At 46.1% G+C, this 25,118-nt stretch overlaps 2 protein-coding genes across 2 annotated transcripts; both read right to left on the bottom strand.

Moving 5' to 3' along the window:
- Positions 1 to 1,036: 1,036 nt before the first annotated feature.
- LOC120844155 (probable serine carboxypeptidase CPVL) lies at positions 1,037 to 21,114 on the bottom strand. The gene is made up of 4 exons (XM_042294246.1): positions 21,052 to 21,114; positions 12,854 to 13,186; positions 2,661 to 2,991; positions 1,037 to 1,852 (listed from the first exon to the last, which is right to left on the bottom strand). Exons 1-4 carry the CDS (start codon positions 21,112 to 21,114, stop codon positions 1,059 to 1,061), a joined length of 1,521 nt encoding a protein of 506 aa, XP_042150180.1. The 3' UTR covers positions 1,037 to 1,058.
- A 1,826-nt stretch (positions 21,115 to 22,940) lies between these two features.
- LOC121838167 (uncharacterized protein K02A2.6-like) lies at positions 22,941 to 24,151 on the bottom strand. Its single transcript, XM_042294247.1, has 3 exons — positions 23,354 to 24,151; positions 23,143 to 23,237; positions 22,941 to 23,050 (listed from the first exon to the last, which is right to left on the bottom strand). Exons 1-3 carry the CDS (start codon positions 24,103 to 24,105, stop codon positions 22,941 to 22,943), a joined length of 957 nt encoding a protein of 318 aa, XP_042150181.1. The 5' UTR covers positions 24,106 to 24,151.
- Positions 24,152 to 25,118: the final 967 nt, after the last annotated feature.

Consider the following 25,118-nt stretch of genomic DNA (forward strand, 5'->3'; position numbering starts at 1 on the left):
AATATTAACATCCAGGCCGTAAGAAATAGTTTTGGTTTTCTTTGTTCGCTTTCTCTTTGGCTTGGTCGAGACGCATCGTTTTCTTTCAAAGCCCTCTTGCCATGATTCGGCTAGAGGCAATTGAACATCGGTCACGTTCAGATATCACATTTTAAGAAGAAAAGTTCCAGCTCCTCGCGAATCGAGCTCCATCAACTTCTAATTTGAAAATAAAGCTTTGATATCTGCAACCAACCATTTTCAATTCTGGGGGCTCTGAACACCGCGACATAAACTGCGTGTGTCGGAAATAGTTCCACCCAAGTGATACGGACATCACATGGCGATATCCCAACCATCGTCACTGAACTCATTGTTGAAACTCTGGAATTTGGTGTGGACCATCGTCATCGTGGATCTGAGACTCTTTGACTCGAGAAGTTGAGAATGCACGCGTACCATGAACTCCCTTAGTAAAAAATCTAACATCTATAAGAATGTTTTTGGTCCAATAAACGCATTGGATCAAATAAGATCATACAAGAACCTTATGAGAACATATGAGATTATATAAAGTTATAAGAAACGTCTTATCAGTTTCTTATAACTTGTTAAATAATCTTATATTGTTCTTATAAGGTTCTTGTATGCTCCTATGTGTCCTTATTTGACTATGTGCGTTTATTAGACCAAAACATTTCTTATACATTACATACAAGATTTTTCACTGGGATCACCAGTTTTATGAAACCTCCTTGACACCAGAGGGCCGTCCTTCCCGAAGTGGGACGTTGTTATTCGTACTGAGTTGTCTCAAATAAATTGTCGTATTAAGCAAACAACGGGCGCGACTCATTTTCTCTCCTTTGTTTCTGTGTTTGTTTCTCTGATTTTTCTTTTTTTTTTTTTTTTACATTGAGCTGATAAGAAGGATGGACAGCAAAAGATATCTGGGCCAACCTTGATGGTGCAAGTCGCTATCTAATGAATCCAGGGAGGGGATAAAGAGAGGGTTGCTCTATACTATTGCCAGTTGAATTCGTTGTCTTTCATTTTGTACTGGACGAAAATGCATTTATTTACTGCACAAAGGGCCTTCCTTCAATGAACCTTGTTATCATGTCCAAAGCAACCTCTGGTTGGTCGTACGGCAGTAGGTGACCTGCGTTCCTCACTAGCACCTCTGTAAAATTGCCAACCTGCCTGACGTAGCCTGCCACGTCCTCTCCACTCGGAGTCAACCAGATCTTTCGAGGTGCATTCTTGAAGGCTTTTGCGCCGGACCACGATATTGCTGAGATCATGTTGGCTGTTAACGGGTAAGCAATGATGATGTCCAGTTGGCCATTGTAGATCATCACCTTGTAGTTTTCCATCAATACAGTGAGCCACGGCTTCACTGACTTCATCATGTCTTCGAGGAGGTGGGCTTCGACTGCGTCGCCGTCGTTGAATGTAAGCTTCCCGACGTGGATTGCTTTACGAACTAAAGCTGTCTGCACAAAAGCGTTGTAGTATCCGAGCTGTTTTGGCTGCTTGGATAGGAGGAAGTTGTAATAGAAATCGAGCCCTGTGACATTCTTGAAATAGGAAGGTTCTTTCACGACGTCACCGTTTAAAAGAGCATCGAAGATGTAGAAGGCGTCCAGGTAGCGACCGTCATCGATGAACTGTTTGGCCTTCTGACTCGCTTCACGGATGTAGGCGGCTTGGTTGCTGTCCACTAGTCCAATCTGGTAGAGGAAGTCTGCGTAGTCAAACATCGTACTGGGATCCACCAAGCCGTCGCCAATGGCGATACCTTTCAAGTTGATCTTGACACGGGGCTGCACGGCCGTGTGGATAGCGTAAGCGACGGCAGGAACGTATTTTCCTGTTTGGGAGAACGTGGAACGTCAAATACCCCGAACTATTCGTAAGTAAATTTATCAAAATACAATAATACACGCTACCTTCGCCGAAACACTCGTTACTGACTAAGCAAAACTGGAAGCGTAGTTTTTTTTTTTTTTTAGAATATTAGTTTTATATGAGAAAGTCCCCAGCATGGTCACATTTGAAAGCACTCTACTACCTTCCGCTGCCAGGAGAAAAAAATAAACAGAGCTCTATCACTACATGCATGATTTTCTAGACCTTGCTCGCCTGAAATTGTACTCTGCTAAAAAGAAAATAGTTGCAGTTGTATTTCTATTTATCGATCGAACCATCATGGGATGAACCGAGCTGCCGCGTCATCCTACACCTTGCGTCCACACGACACTCACAAAATCTGAGTTACACTTGGTGTCACCTTAAGTATACCAGCGCAATTCCGACGCTGCAAGCCATTGGGCCCAATGAAACAGCGTTATATAAGGTCAACTTAATCATGTCCGTCAGCTTTTTTTACGTGTGGAGAAAAAAGCGCAGGATAGCGGTGCGTCCCCAGAGTCGGTGACAGCAAAGGCACAAAAGTGATGAGCACCATGACGATGCGATTTTGTCACTGCGTGATTAGCTCCATCAGATCGTATAGCATCGGCTGCGGTAGAATTTAGAGCGAAACGTAGTATAGCATATTTGCATGTTGTCCCGCCAGGGGGCATGTAGGCCATTCCCACGAACGCGGCAATGACGAAGCAAAAACTGGAAATCGCTCAGTTTACGAATCGGAAAGCGAGCCAGTGATGAGCACGTACCGGCGTACGATTCTCCGGAGGCGTAAAACTCGTTCCCGGCAAACTCGTGGAAGAGGGTGAAGAACTGCTGGAGCGCTTCCAGCAGGTCTCTGCCAACGTCTGTCTCGTTGCGTGCGTAGCCCTGGTCCTTCCCGGTGAAGCTGTACCCCGTGCCCACGGGGTTGTCAATGTAGAGCATGGAGAAGCGCCGAGCCCACGTGAATTCTCTCAGCTTTGGGATGCCGCCTTCGGCGACATAGTACGGTCCGTGCTCCGAGAAAAGGCCGAAGAGCGAGGAACCACCGGGACCGCCCTGCAGCCAGAGCACCACTGGAGCTGTTTCTGGGTTCTCCTGAAAGGGAATTTGTCGAGTCGAGCAATATTCTCAAATCTCAATATGGGTGTAAACGAATGAAAAGAGAGTGTGTAACAAAATTTTAAATAAATTATTAGAGAGGTAATATTTTGAACTAATCAAATTGCGCTATCCAGACAATGACAACAAAACGCACATATGACAAGAACCAGCGCCAGTCCTCGTCGTATGTGTGCCTTTTCTCGTCCGTGTTGACTTTATTTGACCAATATTAAAGTATGACCCAACTAGTCTAATCAAGGTTTAAGCGTCGTGTTGTAATTTTGAAAGAAATTTCACCTCGCAATACACGCGATCGCACTGTTTGCTTGAGGCAAGCAAGAAAGAGCTATTGCGGGCTTCTCGTTTAAGTGTAGTTGGTCGTAGAACAAACAATTGCGCGGAGGAACTTGGTCCGTGAATTCTGAACTGTAAATGACATTACTGTGAAACTCAGTGTGAGCGTAGGGGATTTCTTTACATCACGTAAAGGGTGAAGCACCCGTCTTCATAATTTTATATAATTATACCCCCCCCCCCTCTTTTCCCAAACAAAAAAAGAAAACAGTTTCATCCAAAGGTCAATCCTGCTTAAAGGGACACTGACAGGGTATTTATGCTCGCCGAGGTTTTTAGTTGTACGTGACATATGAGAGCTCAACTACCTAGAACAGAATTTGCGGCTCGAAATTCGGTTTCTTTCCGCCCGAAAACCGCCGATCAAGAACTGGCCGGTTCGAGTCTCGCTCACTCTCTTTTCCGCGGTCACGGGCCGTTTTCTAAGGTATCGATGCGACCACCAAATTTAATCAAAGTCGTGGGTCACTGAAAGCACACACTCAATATTAAAAATAGAAAAAAAACGTGAAACCCATTTTTTGTGGCTTCTAAAAAGCTGCAAATACGTTGATTGAAAAAAAAAGTTCCACAGACAACCGGAAGCATTCTGTGCGTGCGTCGTTTCGCGTATCGTGGGACTCGCAGGGACGGCGATGGCAGCGGACGACGGGCGTGGGACCTCTATTTCAGAACTGTCGTTCGCGGTACCGGCGAATTTTGTCTGCCTCTAAAAGAGAAATTTGGGACTGGTCAAAAGAATTGGTATTCATCCCGTACGACACGCCCGACCACCAAGCCGATTTGCACGAAGACGTCGCCGAGCCGTCGCTCCCTTCTTGTGGCTGAAGACATCGCTCGCGCAAACGTCAAGCGCGACGTGTCTACTTCGAGTGGAATATGCACGCGTACGATTTCTTTACTGGGTGAGAATGTCGCCAATGCGTGGTGCATCCCGACTTTCCAACTTACAGTTTATCGGTTGAATTATTACTAAGGAAAAAGATACCCCACTTCCGATATGCCCCAGTAGCTCATTCCACTTCTGGCTTTCACCGAGTGCGGACGTGGGATGGCAGGCTCCGCCGGAGTAGCGATAGCGGCCCAGTCGGGCCGCGGTGACAGGAATGACTCTGCGTCTTCGGAGTATCAGATAATTTTGCCGCCTCTGCCAACTGGACCTACGGTGCTCAACACCGTGTTTCTTCACGCCGATGTCCGGGGACGCCCGTACCGTGTGGAGGACTTCCGCGACACCCTGAGTCGTCTGGCACTGCTCCCCGAGGTTCTTACCTTAGGGGCATACCAGATGAACCACGTCTGGGCTGTGACCTTCAGGTCACCCGAGGGTAAACGGAAAATCATCGCTGCGGGCGACCTCGTTGTCAAGGGACGGCGATGCGTCGTCGTGGACCCGGCGAATAGGGACGTCCGAGTCAAGATTCATTGGCTGCTTCATTACGTTCCCGACGACGAGGTGAGGGTGGCACTTGCACCGTATGGCCAGGTGTTTGACGTAGGAACTGAGAAGTGGCGGGTTGAAGGAGTCATGGGCTGCGGGTCGATGACACGCACGGCTGTTATCCGGCTCAAGCCAGGGATAGGGTTGGAAGACCTGCCCCACCAGCTGCGTATAGCCGGAGGACCGGCTCTCGTCGTGGTGCCGGGCAGACCCCCGCTTTGCCTGCGCTGTCAGCGGACCGGGCACATCCGCCGGGACTGCCGTGTGCCGAAGTGCGCAACCTGCCACCGGTTCGGCCATGACGCGGATCACTGCATCAAGACCTACGCAACGGCCACATGTTCGAGTGGACAAGACGCCAACGCCGAGCATGTCATGGATGAAGCAGACGCGCAGGAAGCACTGGAAGGGACGGGCCCCGCCACCAAGTCACCGGGAGGCACAGGCATGCAGGTCGACCGGGCCGCGTCTGAGCATTCGCTGAAGGTGGTCGCTGCTTCATCGGTCGACGCACCCACGGGAAACCGGGAAGAGGCGCCGACCAATAAAGACGAGACAGCGACAGGAAATAAACCATCGACGTCGAAGAATGAAGGGCCTGAGTTAAACACTGCGGTCCCACCGGTTAACGAGGTTCACATGGGTGAAGCCAGCGGACTGGCTACGAAACGCCCGCATCCCGAAGACTCCGACTCTAAGCAAGTTGACGGCAGACCGACCCTGGCGGAGGCACCGGCGAAGGCGGCACCGCCTAAAAGGAAGCCGCTTCGCCCCTCTCCGAAACCTGCACCCGAACCCAGGGAACCGGACAAACAGGCCGGTTGAAGCGTCCCCGGGCCAGCTCCTGGTGAGGATACGCAAGTCACTGACACGCGGGGACGTCTAGCCTTAGCGACAGTCTGAAAGTAGCGACGTTAAATGTTCGCGGGTTTGCCTCGCGTCGCAAACAGTACCAGGTTAGAAGGCTGCTAATCGATAATGGCATAGACGTCCTAGCGATTCAGGAGACAAAGGTTGAAAGCGACGAGGCAACCGCTTCCCTGCTGGCCCCTTTTTTACATTACTTTGAGGTTTGCGTCTCTCGTGCCAACGGACTGTCCGGAGGATGTATGTTGTTTTTAAAGAAGTCTTTAAACGCGCGTGACCTCTCCCTCACTGTTGATAGCGAGGGCAGATTTGTTATTTGTGATTGCAGCTTGAGCAATGTCGAATACAGAATAATAAATTTGTACGCGCCAAACGATGTTAATTCCAGGAAAATATTTTTGAGAGGATTTATACGTATCTAGACTGCCAAAGGAAAATCATTATGTTGGGTGATTTTAATTGCGTTTGTGACGTAAGAGATCGCTCTTGTAAGACACGGCAACGTGATATTAGCACGGGTATTTTAAATGAAATGATTTCCGAATTCACTTTATATGATGTTGCGAATTACCAAAGAAATGACCTGGCGTTGCGGTACACGCATTTTCAAGGCACAAGTCATGCCCGTCTCGACAGAGCGTACGTGTCGATTGAACTTTTAACTGGTTTCGATGACTACAGCGTGTCACCCGTTTATTTCTCCGACCATGCGCTGGTTTCTTTCTTTGTCGGGGGAAAACAGAAAAACACCGGCTTCCAATGGGAATTGTGGAAACTTAATAATAGCCTGCTCAAGGATGACGTGTTTAATGAGTCTATAGACGCATTACTAGTGAGGTTGCATGACCGTACAGAGAGCCCCAGTACGAAGTGGGAATGGTTTAAACGGGAGGTCAAGCTAACTGCTATAGAACGCGCTAGTACGCTCGCGTACTGGAAGAAAGCAGAGGAAAAGCTGCTGCTAAATGATCTTCACCGCATTTCTAAACTAGAATGTGAATATCCCGGACAATTTACAGATCAGCTGAGTTATGTGAAACAAAAAATAGCTGAATTTGAAACAGAAAAGTACAAAGGAGCACTCGTAAGAGCTCGAGCGGAGAAATACACTCTGGGTGAACAGCCAACCAAACGGGCACTAAGTGCAGAAGCCAAATATGCAAAAACAAAAAATATCACAATGATAGAACACAATGGCCTATCGACTAGTCGCCCTGCAGTTATTGAAAAGTATTTTATCGAATATTATAGCAGTCTGTTTCGGCGACGGCAGCACGGCAGTGATTCGCAGCTTAAAGATTATCTAGCGGCGATGCCCCGTCTAAGCGATGAGATAAAGGAATGGCTGGAAGCTCCGATAAGTGTGGAAGAAATCGTGCGTGCAATTGATGACCTTCCGTCGAAAAAGTCTCCTGGGCCCGACGGTCTGACGGCGGCTTTTTATAAAAAGTACAAAGACGTAATTTCAGGCCACCTTCATGCTGTAATAATTGAAGCTTGTGACACAAATACGATACCACCGTCTTTCTTAAACACACACACTGTTCTCATACCCAAAGTTGATGATGAAGAGAAATTAAAAAATATAAAAAATTACAGGCCAATAGCCCTTGGTAATGTTGATTACAAGGTTCTAATGAAAGTTTTAGCCCGGCGGTTGCAGAACGTTATTTGTAAGATTGTGGGTGAGCATCAGACTTGTGGTATCAAAGGTCGTTCAATTCTGACAAATGTTCACATTGCGCGAAGTATATTAGAGGTATGTGACGAGGAATTAGATCAAGTTACCATGATTCAGATCGATCTAGAGAAGGCCTTCGATCGTGTACAGCACAGTGTATTGTATAAAATATTACATCACGTTAGAGTAGGCAAAATAATATTGAACTTCGTTCGCTTGGCATATACAGGATGTACTACCCAGCTAATAATTAACGGGAAGCTTACAACGCGTATTAGTGTAGAGTCATCCGTCAAGCAAGGTTGCCCATTGTCCCCGTTGCTATTTAGTTTATTTCTCGAGCCCTTTTGTAGAAACATAATTAAAAATAGACTTATAAATGGTTTTTCTCTCCAAGATATAGAAGTAAAACTTCTAGCTTATGCCGATGATGTTGCTGTTTTTTGCAAAGATAAGAAAAGTATTGTCGAAGCGGTGCGTGAAGTAAAGTCCTACTGCGAGTTAACCGGCGCTGCCGTTAATTGGCAGAAATGCTGCGGCCTCTGGCATGGGACATGGGCCACGAAGCCCGAAGTCTTTGAAGATATCTGTTTTATGTCAACGCCAACTGAGTATCTTGGTGTTCCATTGCAACATTATAAACGATCAAATGAATACTGGTCAACGGTGATTCAAGAGACGCGAGAGAAAGCGGGTAAATGGGGTGGTTGGGATATGTCAATTTTTACGCGTGTCACTGTTTGCAACATTTTCTTAATTGCAAAATTTTGGTATGTACTTCAAGTTTTGGCTTGCGCTAGAGTAAATGTACAAAAATTACACCGTGTTTTTGCTGTATTCATTTGGCGGTCTGGGTGGGAAAGATTATGTCGCGATAATCTGTTTCGCTGCGTCAAGAAAGGCGGGCTGTCCCTATCACATATATTTGTTAAGCAAGTTGTATCGCGGTTTTTGTTTTTTAGAGAGCAAACTAATCCTTTTCTTCGTGCTGTCATTCAGACCAGACTCGCGGAGGAAATTCCTTCGTTCGTTGTTTCTACGTGTTACAAAAGGCAAAGGCGAATTGGTAGTTTTCTTCGCGAGGTGATTGATGCTTGCCGGTTTTTGACTGTACGGTTCTCTTTTGAATACTTGTCAGCTGTCACCCGAAAACGCCTTACGCGAGATATTATAGATGCTGTCTTTCCTGTTCCTGTCTACCGTTCTATGTTTCATGCTGGCCCAGGGCAGGACGTGTTATCTAGAGTTAAGAAAATGTCTATCCCACCTTCTGTTAAAACCTTCTTCTTTAAATTACACACAAACACTCTCCCAGTAAAAACTTGGCTTCATGAGAAAAAACTGTTCGTCCCTTGGGGCGTTGACTGTCTGCTGTGCAAAAAGCCCGAAACTACAGAACATGTATTTTTAGACTGCTGGGACGCCTTTCTTTTTTGGGATGTTCTCCAGAGAACTATTAAAAAAGATCTTACTTTAACACCGCATGGTATCAGGTTCCTTCCTGTTCACAAAGACAGCGAAATTCCGGTCGACCTTCTTATGCTTCTGGGCCTGCATGCAATATGGTGCAGTAGAATGGCTGTAAGGCATGCTGATGTGGACGCGCGTCCCGTTCGATTGTATTTTACGGAATCTGTTAGCCGCCTGAAATCTGTGTACGCCACATTAGAGTGTCCGCCCGACTGGGTACCAATATTGGACGCTCTAGAGAACCTGAAAGAATTTTAACATTCATGTTCGAGCCCTATGTGTTGTGCACGCGTTTTTATCATTGTAATTATCATTGATTGTTGAGTTTGTGTTCACTGTCAAAATCGGCAATAAAAAAAAAAAAAAAAAAAAAAAAAGCCCCAGTAGCTCAGTGGGAAAGACGTCCCCTTCGCACCCGGAAGAGCCGGGTTCGATCCCCTGTGAAACTTTTTTTTTTTTTTTTTTCTAAATATTTTTTGATGTCTACATTTCTTTTCTTTTTTTACAATTATTACTGAAGAAAAAAAAAATAAGAAACAAATGTTGTGGACGACACGTCGCTGAATTAGATGGTATGGGATATCCTTTTTGACACCTGCGAACTCAATGTAATCACTTTCCACAAAATGCAAGGAGCATATAAATCAGGTAGCGTCCGCTTTCCGAGGTGCCCGTAAATGGTCTACAGGAATTGCAGCCAGCCATTGGTCCCGATCCCGTTGATCTTTCGGAAACTCTGTCGCACAATGCCACTTCTGTTTCGGACGCGGGACGTGTGAGCCAGCTCTTCACGCAACATCTTGGGTGTATTCTTTTCGGAGCCGATCAAAATTCACCACGGGCACTCACTACTCATCTCCAACTCCTCAATGTACAAAACAACTCATCTTGGAGTAGAGAACAACGAGCGGAACATGCATAACTGCAAAAGAATCCCACGGCGAGCAGTTCCCATACGCCGCATGTCGTCTGCTACCGGAAAGGAGAAAAAAAAAAAAAAAACACACGGTCGGGTGTAGCCACGTGACTTCCGCCACTCCACTCTCTCCTCTCCACTTCTCCGACCTCCGTCGGGTTTCGGTTTCGGTTTCGAGCAGTTGCGTCTTTTGGTTTTATTAAAAAAATACGCTACTCTGTTGCAAAATGTTAATTGGGTAGTCCTCCGACACCATAATGAAGCGCCTGGCAAAAAATTTAAAAAAAATTTTGGGGGGTGTCAGTGTCCCTTTAACGCTTTAAACATTTAGCAGAACATCGTTATTTGTGTGAACCTCTTCTGCGGTTCTGATATTCCTACAGGTTATGGTTTTTTATTAGGTATTTTCATGTGTATCCCCCTGAGAGCTGAGGAAACGCGGGTTGCGGCTTTACATATGGTACCTGGAATGCCAAAGCTCGATCTAAAATGGGTCGTAAAAATCGGCGTCTACACGTAGGAATCTAAACGTTCCGTCAAGGGCGTATTTCACAGGTGGGACTTGCAAAATTACAAGCTCCCATTCTGTAAAAAAACAGGGCCAAAATTCTAGACAGGGTCGACGGCGGACGGTGACGCGGACGACCGAGCCGAGTGGAGGGGCACGTTTAGCGCAAGTATTGATAGATGGCGTGGGGAACAGCGTCGGAAGGTGTAACCACATATGTACACGTTAGCCGCCCCCAAAAATGAAAGACGTTCTCAAAGCTCTGTAATGCGAAACTAGAGCGCAGCTCTTGAGGAGGAGGCGAGAGGGTACAAATGGGAGAGTATGCCTCTCCTCCTTCCTGCGTGCCCTCCCTTCCTCCTTTCCTCCTGCTCCTCCCCTTCTCCGCTCCCCCTCTCCTGCTCCTCCCCTCTTCCTCCTCTCCTTCTACCGCTGAATTTGTTCATGGGTGACGTGACAAGAAATGGTAACGTCATTTTCCCCGCTAAATTTAGCGGGGAAGCTGAATTGGTATTGAGGTCACGTGACTTCAATTTCCCCCCTAAGTTTAGCGGGGAAACTCAAGCCGCTAAATTTAGCGATAAAATTTTCCCACTAACTTCAGCGGGAAACTTTACCCGCCAAATTTAGCGGGGAAGTGTGGCGTCCATAACGACACCGGCGCGGTCACGCCGACCGCGACGCCGACGCCGACGGCGATGGCCCTCAACCCGGAAACGGGCGCCTAAGGGCTGCGCTCTAAAGTGAAACACGTTTACAAACCTCTGTAATGCGAAACTAGAGCGCAGCTCTTGCTGTCCTCCTCCACCCCTCCTTCCCTCCTCCTCCTCCTTTCCTCCTGCCTCTGAATTTGTTCATAGGTGACGTGACACGAAGTCGTGACGTCATTTTCCCCGGTAAATTAACCCGCTAAATATAGCGGGAAATTTTTCCGCTATATTTAGCGGGGAAATCTTTCCGCTAAAGTTAGCGGGGAAATCTTCCCGCTAAAGTTAGCGGGGTAACTTTTCCGCTAAATTTAGCGGAAAAATTTCACAGCTAAACGTAGCGGAGAAACGTTCCATACTGCAACGCGCGCGGTTACGCCGACGCCGACGGTGACGCCGCTTAACCCGGAAGCGGGCGCCTAAGAGCTGCGCTCTAAAAAGTAACTAAATACCGTTACTCACTACTCTCTGGAAAAGTAACTAAATACATTACTCGTTACCCATTTCCAAAAGAAAGGCGTTGCTTTACCTCAAAAGTAACGAGTTATTTTTCTGTTCAGTACGACGGCAAAATAGACAACTGCATATTTTTTTCGTAGTTTACTGTCGTTTTTTTTTGTTTTTTTTTTTTTTTTCAGTAATCGTCGCAGTTGAGCAGCAGTTGTTTCTCGAAGTTTTTATCAGTTATGTTTCCCCGCATCCTTGAGAATACATCTTCGGCGACGCTGAAGAGCTGACGGGCTAGAAGGAACGGCAGTGTTTTGTTTCAAGAAGAGGGAACAAAAGGGATTTTCTCTCCCTTTTGTTCTCGCTGCTTCTGAAGTTCGAAGTTGGCAATGGGTTCTGTGCCTTCCCGTGTTGGCAGCCTGCGGGTTCACATTCGGTATGTACACGATTCTAGAAGGTTCGACCAACGAACCTTATTGTCTTCACTGGGTGTAGGACATATTCCCAGTTGTAGAGTTCGACTGACGTGTTCAGCAATGTAGGTTACCATACTCTCATAGTGTTTAGTTGGTTTACGGTTTTCCCATCTGCTTCGCCATAGACGCATACTCAGGTTAGAATTAAAATGAGGCTGTTTGAACCCTGTTGTACACGTTACTCATAGTAACAAAATAGCGCTACTCGTTACTTGGCCTCAAGAGTAACGACGTACTTTACTCGTTCCTTTTCTGGAAAAGTAACTGGATAGGTTAATCGTTACCGAAAAAGTAACTAGAGAGAAGTAATTCGTTACTAGTAACGCATTACGTACATGTATGGGTGTAACCGACAAGCGAAAAAAAGCGGGCGACATGCAGACGAAACCCGTTGGCAACGAGAGCGCCGTCGTTATGGAACCATGTTTTTTTGTTTTTTTTATCTTTGTTACTTCAGCTGTTGCTATCATTGTCCGAATTTATTTTGAAACAACAGGTACATTTCAAAAATATTATGCTCATTTTAAAAGACCCCGGTCCACGCGGGCACATTTTATACCTTTTTTTAAACGCAAGCTGGAACAAGGAGGTAGCGCCATCTATCAATACGTGCGCGAAACGCGCCCCGCCACTCTATTCAGTCGTCTGCGTCGCCGTCCGCCGTTGAACCTGGCAAGCTTTTTGCCCCTTTTTTTACAGAAAGGGAGCTACGCCTTGCAATCTTAAAAGGTAAACCTACCTGTGAAATAAACGATTGACGAAACGTTTAGATCGCTAGAGCGGGCGCCGATTTTTACGACCGATTTTAGATCGAGCATCGGCGTTTCGGTCACCCTTTATACTCCTTTAGCTTCGTGATTTAAGTTCTTTGGCGTCCTTATCGACTAACGTTGGAATCTCATTGACTGCGGAGAGATAATGATATGCTCGGCGTCTCAAGACGCTCTACGTTTATTAAGCTGTTCGTGAGGCAGTCCTGCTCACCGTACCTTCGCTGGGAAGAACCAGAAGAACGTGTTGCTGCCCAGCTGCTTGTTGACGGTGAAGAATCCCGCGTGGCTCGGCACATCCTCCACGTGCCCGAGGCTGCCCACGCGGCTGAGTGCCTTCGCTTCGTCTAGGTGACCCGCCTCGATGAGCGGAGTCAGAAACAAGGGGTCGCCCACGTCTCCGAGCTGACCAGTGCCCAGGCTTTGTTGTCTGCGATACAACGGGGTGACTGATGTTGTAAGCGTTGAGGAGCACTTGATAGTGGTGACGAACCGGTGTTGGACATGGTCTCGGAGAGAAAGATAAAATGCACGCTTATCGCGCCTTTCGCACTTTTAAAGCGACTGCTTTAATCTTTCATGCAAAGATCTTCTTACGTGCACGTGTTAGTGCTGGTCGCACCGTAGCACACGGCCATGCGAAAGAATATGAGCAATTGAGCGCAGCCGTAGGTTTGACGTCATAGCGCGCGTGACCAGTGGCATTGCGTCGCGCTGAGTGTGGAGGTAAGCAGTGCATTAAAACTCCCCTCTCTCGCCCTGTTCTGCCCCCCCCCCCCCCCGCCCCCCATCTTGCCCCTACGCAGCGCGGGAACGGAGACTGCGTAGCATGGTAGGAACTGCGTATTAGTGCTATAACACGTTCATTGCATTTGACGGAGTGTATAAACCATGCATTTGTTTACGTGTATTTCTTTTAAGTTCTATTTTCACGAAAGAATGGTGCTGACTCTACTGATGGAGAATACAACGTATTGTTCATTTTTTTGTTACCTTCAACCCTTATTAGAACAATCGTATTAAGGATATTTATAGACATAATGATCAGGCAGACAGGCTGAAACGAATTTCATAATTCAAACCGTAAATCAACGCCGAACACGTCATTAATCGGTCAAAGGTAAACCCTTTTATGGATGTCAAATTGGGTACTACGAATTTATAATTTAAGGGCCAGTATTTACAATATTGCAATTACAATATTTTCCGAGTAAGTCAACATTTGAGGATAAAAATATAGATTTCGACTGAATCGTGTTTAATTTAACACATGCCCTGTTATAATATTCACCTCAACATTTACCACGTCAGTGTCATGTGGAAGTGAGTTTAGCACAGCTGTACTTTTAGTAAAAAAACGAGCGCAAAAACCCGGTTCATTCAGCAAGAGCAAATAAATGTATTCGTTTATGCAGAAAGCAGAGCCAGACGTTTTTCCTGACAACTGACACTGTCATGCGTGAAAAGTTCGTTGTTTATGATAATTGTAGAAAACATTCAGCGAACTGTCAATTGTTTTGATTTCATTTAAATCTTGTCAATGAGACTGCTTTTTTTTCATATATACGTTTTTCTTATATATTCTGGAGAGATATATGCCTCACTGGCAAGCTGCACTCAAATAATTTAATATTCCAAATCATCGCCCCACCCCCCTGCCGCTGGGGTGAGCCATGTGTCGCTGTGTACAGAAAAAAGCTTTTAAAAATTCCCTTTTTTGGTACTGATCTAGCCTGGCTGCAAAAGATATATATTAAACTCAAAACTCGAATTAGTTTCATTGTTTTATGCAGGAAATTCTCATGAAAGAACGTTTTACTATCGCAAGGTCTGCTATTCGAATAGGCGCGATGAACACCGTCGATCGGCATACAGCGCTAACGTTTGTTCCGCGAAAGCACGTTTCTAACACTGATATGTTTTCTCCGTTAATAATAATAAAATAGGGATGTCGAATATTCGAAATTTCGAACACGAATCGAATATTTTCCTTATTCGAAACGTATTCGTTTTGAAAATTGCATTTTCGGAAGTTCCCAAATATTCCGCCACGGCCAAATATTCGGGAAAAACGGATAATATTCGCACAGACTGCGAATATTCAAGTAACAAATATTCTGCCTGCCATGCATTTCAATATATGGATAGGTTTATTCACTGAGAGATGCTTATGATACGTGCGTTCTCGGCGTGGCCCTTTTCTATCTGTCCGATGGCGGCAAGACAGGATCAGTTTCGGTTGCTTTTTCACCAAGCTCTTTGTTGTGTGACACTTTTATAGCAATATATGATGTAATTGCGTGTTCTCTAAATTGATACAGTAAAATAAGCATCGGGATTGAAATATAAGCATAAAATATATCTTAAGAGTGTTATCTAATAGAAATGTTTGAAAATTAAAAACAAAAATGGTAATGTGCGAGCAGAACACTGCATTGCCATCGACCACAACTCCTGCCACTCCCGCGCAGTCAAAACTAGGGGTGTCGCGAACCGGCCGCGGTTCGAGTTCGACCAGGTTCGACTTTTTCGAACTTTTAGTGGAAAGTTCGACGAACCTTGTATTAAGGTTCGACTCGTGTGCGCATGCGCGACAGGCTGGCCAGTTGGCTTCAGATTGGATGATAATGGCTAAGAGATGAATTAAGTGCAGCGCTGATTGGCTATTTCACTTAATACAGTACTAAAAATTAAGCTATAAACTTTTTCGGTGATTAGGATTAGTTTATTTTAATTACAACTGTTCACACTATAAAATAACCCTTTGCATGAAAAAAAACTTTTCCAAACCTAGACATGCTTGTATCAAGGTCTTGTCACACTGTCCACAAAGTCGAACCGGTCGAATTTGGTAAAAATGTCGAAGGTTCGTCGAACCGGTTTGACCCAGTCGAACCCCGAAAGTTCGACCAAAAAATCTGGTTCGACAAAAGTTCGCGACACCCCTAGTCAAAACCACTCCAGCTGGGCCGCTGCGCAAGTCTCTCGGTGCTGATACCAAAGTGGCTGAAACCGTCCTCGCTCGAGCGTGCTTCTGAAAATGGCATTAACTGCGGATGATGAGCCACCGAGCAAGCAGGAAAAGAAAGCTTGAGAAAGTCTTCTTCGGCGGTACTACAAAAGACTCTCTCTCGTCGTCGGCAGATCAGTGCAAGTTGTGCGAGCGTGTTCTTCAAACGCCGATAGGGGAACAACCACAACTCTTCAAAATCACATGAAACAGCCCCCTTTGCTGATGGAAGAGTACAGAAGAGATGCAGCGAAAACGCCGTCGAAGAGTCAACTGACACTGGATGATGTACTTCAACAGAGAAAGCAGCCCTTGTAACAGAAGAATGAAAACGCACTTCATCAGAATGTGGCAGAGATGGTCGCCTTAGATCTCCAGCTTACAGCTTTGTTGAAGACCGGGGGTTCAAGGCACTCATGAAAGAAGCCGTGCCTGGCTACAGTCTGCCCTCTCGAACAAGACTGTCGTGCGTACTCGTCCCGCGCCTGTACGACGACACAAGAGCAAAGGTACGGACCGAGCTGCAAAAAGTACTTGAAGACGGAAGAAACACTTTCCCTCTTAGGAGCGATACCTGGACCTCGCGTGCCAACGATGACTTTTTAAGCCTTACGTGTCATTTTCTCACCGTGAAATTTGAAATGAAAAGGTTCACTTTGAACACGTGACATATGCCGGAGAGTCACACGGCAGTGAACATTGATGCATCTTTGGAGCAACTATGCGCCGATTGGGAGATACCGACCGACTGCGTGAAGTACATCGTAACGGACAACGGCCGCAATATCCGAGCGGCGGCCAGGCGGCTGCCTTGGTTCGAGTGAGCCAGTTTCGCGCACACAGTGCAGTTGGTGATTAGCGATGCGAGGACGCGTACCCCGCCTATCAACGAAGTGTGCAAGAAATCAAGATCGATTGTAGGACGTTACAAGCATAGCCCTAGTGCACATAAACGGCTGGACGGTCTGCAGACACAGCTGAACAAAGCTTACGTGCTTCATGTTGTCCAGGATGTTGACACAAGATGGAATAGTCAGTACCTCATGCTCTCAAGGCTCCTCGAACTCAAAGAAAGAAGCCCTCACTTTGGAGCTTTCCACTTCGGACACTACCATAGATGCTTTAACTCTGTCGAGTCGAGATATGCAGTGGAGTTTGTGGAGGTATTGAAGCCCTTGTTTGATGTAACTGTGATCACAAGTGCTGAGAGTACCCCTTAGTGTCATGTCACATTCTAAATATTTTTGGAATGCTGCATTGTTTTGACGGTTGCAAAAATAACTCGGGGTTTGCTGACAATCTAAAAAAATGTATCAAGACTCGCTTTGCGGAGTGTAACTTTCATGAAGTGGCCAGCCTGGCCATGTTTCTTGACCCTCGTTTTAACGCCACAGTGCGTCTGGCCACATAACCTGGCTCCAAGACCTTGTGACAAGGGAGCACCAGACAGCTGACGTAGAACCGAGTGGGGACACTGCCATGCCAGCGTCGTCTTCGTGTTCACTGGTGGCATCCAGTGTATGGAACGCGTTTGACCATCTAGTGATGAACAAGAAGACTGAATTGGCATCTGCCCCAGAGAGGGGAGTTACCAAATACGCCGAAAAGCCTTATCTGGACAGGGGCAAGGATCATTGCGAGTGGTGGCAGTGCATTGGCCGCTTCAAGAACCCGCATTTAAGGAAACTCGCTCAGAAGTACTTAGCCATCCCGCTACATCAGTTTCGAATGAAAGGGTCGTTTCTGCAGGCGGAAATGTTGTCACGGTGCATAGGGAGCGCTTACTTTCCAAACACGTTGAGCAGTTAATTTTCCTACATGATAATTTGTAATGACTGCATTACTAGAAGTATCTTTAGCCTGCTGCAGCCCAGTAAAATGCAGTTGCATTTATTTATTTTTAAAAGAGAATAAAATCTGCTGATACCCCTTGTTTTGCAATATTTTATTACTAGACATATTCGACATTCGATTCCATACTCTAAGTCAGCTTTTTGCCTTATTCGTATGCGATTCGTATTCGAAAATTTAAATATTCCCACACCTCATAATAAAAGTAAGTGAAAAAGAAAATCGAGAAACCAACCAGGCGCAACGGGCAGACGAAAAGACCGACGAAGTGCGGTGCTGAAGAACCGGGAAAGCCGGCGATCGCGTTGGCAAATATTTTGGCATCTGCCCAGTTTGGGCGCCCGACAATCGCAAAGAGCAGGCTCTTACTCAACTTTCTTGCCTGGCGCACTCATCCGTGTGTACGTGGTGGCGAGCTGTCAACGCGTGTTTAGGTGCGTTGCTGCGTGGCGTGGACGACACCACGAACACGAAGCTCGAAATGAGATGCTCTACAGACCGATAATAAGGTGCTCGGGACTCACCCCTTCTTGCGTTTCTTAAAGGGAAGCTACGGAGCTTCTTGGAAAAAATGAGTTAGAAGTGAATTCTAGTGTATTTTTAACCCGTGAACCCGAATACCCAAACCATTTGCTGCGTAAGTATTGTTAAATGCGAGAAAAACGCGAAAGACAGTCGCTGTCCGTGACGTCATCGACGGCTCTTTTGGCTGCCCAAGGCTAGGGAGGCGGGGCTTCAGTCCTATTTTGAAATTGCTCGTATGGCTCTCCGGCGGGTCGCATTGAAATACAATTTTGATATCTGTTAATCTAAAGGCCAAATGAACGCAATTCAAGCGTTTTTTCTCAAATATAAAAGTGCCCCATCTTCCCTTTAAGCTTTAAGTGACTAAAGTTTTAGTAGTGACATTCGTATTGCCAGGGCTACAAAAATCCCAGCACTGGTGTTGCCTAGACGTATAAAGTGATACATTCCTATTTTTGTACTTCAGCCATTTTGCTGGTTCCCAGATAAGACCTAATAGACAATGAATCGGCAAATTACAGGTCACAAATTAATCGGTAAGGAATACGCGTCGGTTTGCAACTTACAGGCGAAGGGGACAAAATCAGTGATTATGTTGAGCAAGGGCTGGGCAAGTGGTCGATTCACCCACCGATTAATCGAATAATGCTTTAACGGCGATTAACTATTTTAACCGGTTAATCGGTAAAATGTTGGCGAATAAAAAAAAAAAAAAAAGTAAAAATTAAACGCTTCCACCACCCAGACGTGGACGAGAACACCTGCGTGCAGGGCAAACTATGGGAGAAAGTTTAACCTAAAGTAAACTGTAGGGGCCAGATATGTAACTCCAAGTATGTGTGCAGAAGCTACGCGTTTTCTGGTCACTTCAACGCATTACGAGTGTCCGTTTAGAGCAGCAGAAACTGTTCTGAACAATCAAAGGAAGTCGCTCTTGCCGGACAATATCAACGAACTTCTTTGCCTTATGTAGCTGTAGTAATAATTTGTTAGTGGGAGTGTCTTTGAACCTGTTTCACCTATACACTGACTATCCTCATAGGCACATAAATATAAAAAAATATATAATTTTGACTCCTAAAAAAATTTTGCAGGGGAATTAAAGAAACAGATTACTCTATTACTTGATTGACTACAGGGTAGCGATTAATCGGACTAAACTTTTTACTCGATTCCCAACCCCAGTGAAACCCCGAGCCGCGACGAGGACTGAGTGCATGCAAGCTAGAGAAAGAAAAGAGATTACTGCTCTCGCACGAGTTCGAGGGGTCCAGACGAAGGGTTACGAAGCCCACTTATCAACTCGAAATGATAATACTTTATATAATCAAATATGCTGTGTGCGAACAAAGAATCCTTCCTGCGATTACTTAAATAAAGTACAGGAAGCTTGACCAAAAAAAAAGGATTGAAAAAGGGACTGATTTCTTTTCCATTTTTTTTAATACGATACGGTTTATTGGGGTGCATGATAGAAATTAATGAACTCCACTTTGAATCTTCAGGCGTGTAACTAATGCAAGTCGGTGTCTTTATCGCGTTTTCGAGGTAATACGAGTATTCATTCCCCCTAAACCAGATTAAAATATACGCTGAACTATGGTGGTCCCCCGTTGGAGCTAAAAACACCGTGTTCAATGAACTCCCTTTCTTTGGATGTCGTTCTCCGTTGGATGTTTATTGCGACAGTAGGTACATTTCCTTTCCTATGCATATCCTCCTAATATTACTTCCTGCAGAATTTTCTACCTGGATGTATCTTATTTTAAGCATCGTTTTGCTGACTTTTGTTTGTATTCTTTAGCGGCAACCGTGCCCTTATGTCACTGATAATGCAAAGAAAATTAACCGAGATGATCACAGCAATGTCGAAGTGGTAAATAACACTAATAAAGAAAGTTCACCTACAAATGCGATTTATAGCAACTTCTCAAATCACCATATTCGCAAGGAGTTATACTAATGCAATAGTAAACATCTAAAAAACTAGCTTCGAATTATGTTTCGCGCACTCTGGCAACACATGTATCATCTTGAAGGCCACACGCACACATTTTAGCTGGATTGCCGTTTTCGCGTCAGCACGCGCCTTTAGCAAATTCAGCACGGCGCTTCTGGTGCTCGCTTCACTTATCAACCTGATAGAGCTCGATGTCTACTGCTAGTTGGATTTTCGCGCTTCTTTGCATTTAAGGCATTCAGTGTTAACGGGATCAGTGTTAACGTACCGGGATCATATAAATAACGCGCCTTTCATTTTGTAGAAAAATGATAAAATATGCGGCCACGCACTCACCCATAAGTTCTTCTCAGTGACATCCATGCCTGAGCGCCGGCAAAGAAGCAACAGATCACTAGAAGTATCTTCATTCTTTTCCACTTCCAATTAATGGATTAAACGCTTTTGCTCCTAATTACGATATTCTAATAAACCGATGCTGCCCCGGTGCTGCTTCGGCCCTCTTGCTTTGAACGGAGGGCTCTTTCTACCTACGCAGCTCACGTTGAACGTCCCTGAAGCCAGCAACTCTAGCCGATTGCGGTTATCAATCGGAGGGAGGTTTCAGTTTCGTTCTCGTGATTCTATCTTCGAGTCGAGGCAGTGCACGCTTTCGCTCGAGACTTATGGAATCTCGGGCGATAAACAGGGTTCTTTTATCAGTTGGAGTGGTTGGGGTCGGTGTCACGTGATCGAGACAATGTTATCATCGATGGGAAAGCCTCTGTAGCTCTTACGGACACAGTTTTCTGTTAGCATAAAAACGAAATCTTAATGAAGCTGCCGTGAAATGAAATATAAAAAAAAAAAACACTTTTCTCGCATCAAAATAATAATAATAATAGTTGACGTGGGTCATGATTATTAGGTGGCCGTGAGGTCTCCAGGTAACCATCATGCCGGTAAAGACTTGATTTTTGCTTATACAAGAGCGCAAAAGTATTATTTTTAACCTCACGCAAAGGGGGTTGGTAGGTGTTGCACATCAATGTTGTTCTTGCGGGCTGTGGTTTGGTGCTGCACATCACCCACCTTCTTGATGTGCACCTTTTCGCTGATGTTTTGACTCAGTGACACGAGTGTTTGGGACCACATAGGGTTATGACATTTTCGTCGTACTACTGCGGAAAAAAGTTAAAACTTGCGCTTGAAGTTCTCCCCAATTTGTTGCTTGTTGGCGCAAACTTCCACTCCTCTCTAAACCTGTCGAGACGCAGAAGTTTGTTGCGAAAACAGCAGGGTTGCAGCCTTCCATAAGCTCGCTCTTATTGCCGGTGGTAAAAACGCCCCGCGATTTCAGCTCCTTTTTCATGTCTTGCACCTTCATCACTGCCATCGAGCGAAAAGGCGATCAGGAGAGCACAAAGGGAGCAGCGTCAGTTGTGAGGAAAGATCAGGCTGGCTCACCCTTAGCATATCAAGGCTTTGCTAAGCCTACTCGCTTACCGCATGCGATTCGTGTTTCTCTGAGCCCCTTCCGGTGTCGCAGGTTCGATAGTCCCCGCCACCAGATGTCCGTTCACAAGAGTTTTCCCATCTCAACCGTTTACTGCGTTTAAAATGCCCGCAAATCAAAGAAAGAAACTTTCGTCCCAGAACCGGGGAAGCAAAGTTCCTCCGTCGCCCGCATCTCATTATGGCGGCCCCGAATCTAACAAATCGAGCTCGGTAAGGCTTAACGAGGACGCTACGTCTCTTGTACGGGACAGGGGGAGCAGCAAATAAGAGCGTAACGCGAGCTTTCCGCGAACTGTGTTTATTTCCGAAGCCAGCTTCCCCCCACAGGCAAAGACACTTCCGTTTCAAAAGCAGTTACTCAGTTTTCTCATCGTCAGCTCTGCGATCTTAAACGGAGACAACCGATTCCCAGTTACTTCGCGCACTATACGTCTTACCTTTGCTATTTTCGAGTCACAATTCCTTCGTCAAACGCACATCACGGAGGAATGGCAAACCAATCCGCGAAACCAAAAGCTGCTCTCAAAAGAACGAACTCGATGCCGCTGTTTATCGCGTAGCGTGAAAGAAGGTTAAATTGCTTGCCACCAGATGGCAGGGTCAAGCAGGGTAATTGCAAGTAACTAGGCTAGGTGGTGCTAGGTACCGCCCAATTATTGTTTTACAAAAATATTTTATTTGCTTAGGCTATTATTACGTTTCGGGATCCTCTACAATACACACATGTACACACATTACGCATACTACAAGCATCAGGTGAACATACATTGTACATTGAGCGCACACACATACATGGCAATTACAAACATCAATACAACGGCACACTAACCCGAACTCTACACCAGAGCTCCGCGTTTCCGTCTTTTATACTGGTCGTTTGAACGTACGGAATTTCTCGGTGACTGCCTAAGCAATGAAACATGTTCCCAGCATGTTAATATCTTTGTAGCAATGTCATACCGCTGAGAGTATCTTGAATGGCCCAGGGGATGAACCTCTTATTAAAAAGTAAACGCTTGATCATGCCATAATTATTTGAAAGCCAATAAATCAAGCCGTTCCAATGCGGTTCGAAGCCATGAATTTGTGTTATGTACATTTAATTACACTGAAGCTATGTACATATATACAGGTCAGGTTCGGGACAGTACATGATGGACTGGCGGTTCGATCAGCGGTCCGAACTGCACGAGCACGAGCACTCACAAACCTTGTCACTCGTCGTCTTCTTCCATTGACGCGAAGGTACGCTCGCATTCGCGCCTAGCAGGCGCATATCTTACACTCCTCCCTACTAGACTAAGGCACATAGTCGTTAAGATAAGTAGGGCGGCGTGTTGCTCTTTGAGGTCTCGAAGAGTTGCTAGGGGAAACTGTTGTAGAACCAGCTGGTTGGACTGCTGGTGTGGCATCGGACCTAACGTCCGCTTCTTCGGAGACCGCTTCAGGTAGAGCAGTTAAACTCAAGTCAACTGAAGAGTTATCTTCCGAGTTTCCTGCAGAAGTTGTCGCTGGCCTCCTGCGCAACTGGTCAACATGGCGACGCCAAGATCGTCCATCTTCGGTTTCAATCCTATAGGATAGTGGACCGGTCACGGCTGTGACTACTCCAGGGGTCCACTTGGCACCGGACAAGTAATTTCTTGCATAAACGTTTTCACCTACTGTAAATAGTCGTGCCTTCTTCCCTTCCTGGAGAAACTTGTCCTCTTGTTTCCATGATGAATGGAACTAAGAATCTGGATGCAGGCGATCTAATGCTGTTTTCAGGCGTCGGTTCATCAATAGTTCCGCAGGACTCCTGCCCGTTGAGGAATGCGGCAGTGTTTGTTGACGGAACAAAAATCGCGCCAAATCGACGTTTACGTCGCCTGAATTTATGTGAGTGAGTGCCTCCTTGGTTTCTCTCACCATTCGTTCGGCCTGGCCATTCGATGAAGGGTGGTAAGGTGCCACTGCCACGTGTCGAATCTGGTTGCGGCTTGTAAATTCCTTGAATTCGGCCGAAACGAAGGCTGTGCCATTATCACTGACAATGACGTCTGGCACTCCGTGTACGGCAAACAGCATCCTCAGTTTCTGTACGACGGCTGAGGAAGACATAGAATTCATAATACATACATCGAGCCATTTCGAGAATGAATCGACCACGATCAGAAAGATCTTTCCCTTGAAAGGTCCTGCAAAGTCAACGTGTAGACGTGACCAGGGATGTTGCGTCGTCTCCCAGGGATGCACTGGTGCCCGTGGCATTGATGGTCTGTGTTCTTGGCATGTGGAGCAATTTGCAGCCTTTTCTTCAATGTCATGGTCGATGCCAGGCCACCAGACTGTACTCCTCGCTAGTGCCTTCATCCTTACAATGCCTGGATGGGCTGTGTGTAAGATGTCGAGTACAGTGGATTGTGCCACTTTGGGAATAACAAGCCGGCTTCCCCAAATGATGCATCCCTTATAAGTTGATAGTTCATCTTTCCTAGTTGTATAGGGTTTGAACTGTTCGTGTTGCTTGTCATCTGGCCACCCATGCATGATCCAGCGCTGGACTCGCGCAAGCACGGAATCTTTTCTCGTGGATGCTGCAATTTTTTCGGAGTTCCAAGGCTGTTCTGGAGCGGTCTCTAGCATCCATACGTCTGCGACTGGAATGTCGTCCAGCTCTGTTGCAGGTATAGGCAGTCGACTGAGTGCGTCAGCGTTTCCTATCTTGCTTCCCGGACGGTACTGCAGATCGTAGTGGTATGCGGCTAGCATTAGAGTCCACCTGAGAACTCTTGGTGACACCATAGCTGGAATTTCCTTGTGCGGACTCAGCAATCCTAGCAGAGGCTTATGATCGGTGATTATGGTCACCGGGCGGCCATAGATGTACTGGTGAAACTTTTTGACACCATATATGATCGCCAGGGCCTCACGATCAGTTTGCGAGTAATTTCGCTCAGCTTTGCTTAGGGTTCTGGACCCGTAAGCTATTGGTGACTCTTGCCCAGAGTCGGCCACGTGACTCAAGACAGCTCCAAGACCGTAAGGCGAAGCATCGCAGGTCAATAATAAAGGCTTGCTGATATCGTAGTGAGCCAGAACTGCCGTTGATTTGAGCAGTTCTTTCGCCTTGCGATAAGCCTCAGCTTCGAGAACGGTCCATGTCCAGCTCGCCCCCTTATCCAGCAGTCTGTACAACGGCTCCAAGGTGTGAGCAGCTCCCTTGAGGAAACGATGGTAGAAGTTAAGCAAGCCCAGGAATGACTGTAGTTCCTGTTTGTTCTTGGGCTCTGGAGCTTCATGAATGGCCTTGACCTTGTCTTCAGTTGGTCGCACCCCGTCCTTGTCAATCCTGAATCCCAAAAACACGACTTGCATGGTGTTGAACGTACATTTTGCCTTGTTAAGGCGTAAACCGTAGATGGTTTCAGCCTCTGATTTGGAATATGAAGTCGTGCCATTGTTCTCCTGCTTATGACAGAGAACATGCATCCTGAGTCAACCTCCATGGCTGTTGGCTGTCCGTCGATGTCGACGTCTACGAGGATAGCAGGTTCGTTGGACGAGAGGTTGTACAGCTCGTACATCTTGGTGGTATCGCCGTCTAAAAGATCAGCTTGCGCCGTCCCCCGTCTTGCTCTTGGAGGACTTTTCTTAGC

Source organism: Ixodes scapularis, unplaced genomic scaffold (genome assembly GCF_016920785.2).
Source record: "Ixodes scapularis isolate PalLabHiFi unplaced genomic scaffold, ASM1692078v2 PGA_scaffold5__190_contigs__length_132052651, whole genome shotgun sequence".
Taxonomy (NCBI): domain Eukaryota; kingdom Metazoa; phylum Arthropoda; class Arachnida; order Ixodida; family Ixodidae; genus Ixodes; species Ixodes scapularis.

What these genes read in the sequence shown, in the direction of transcription:
- LOC120844155 (XM_042294246.1), bottom strand. Translation starts at nt 21,114, where the DNA reads ATGTGGTCCCAAACACTCGTGTCACTGAGTCAAAACATCAGCGAAAAG. An exon ending in AAAAGGTGCACATCAAGAAG is followed by an intron (nt 13,187 to 21,051) that starts GTGGGTGATGTG and finishes TCGCTTTAAAAG; the next exon opens with TGCGAAAGGCGCGATAAGCG. An exon ending in CTCCGGAGAATCGTACGCCG is followed by an intron (nt 1,853 to 2,660) that starts GTACGTGCTCAT and finishes TCTCCCAAACAG; the next exon opens with GAAAATACGTTCCTGCCGTC.
- LOC121838167 (XM_042294247.1), bottom strand. Translation starts at nt 24,105, where the DNA reads ATGCTAGAGACCGCTCCAGAACAGCCTTGGAACTCCGAAAAAATTGCA. An exon ending in GAGGCACTCACTCACATAAA is followed by an intron (nt 23,238 to 23,353) that starts TTCAGGCGACGT and finishes GCCTGAAAACAG; the next exon opens with CATTAGATCGCCTGCATCCA. An exon ending in AGAAGGCACGACTATTTACA is followed by an intron (nt 23,051 to 23,142) that starts GTAGGTGAAAAC and finishes ACTATCCTATAG; the next exon opens with GATTGAAACCGAAGATGGAC.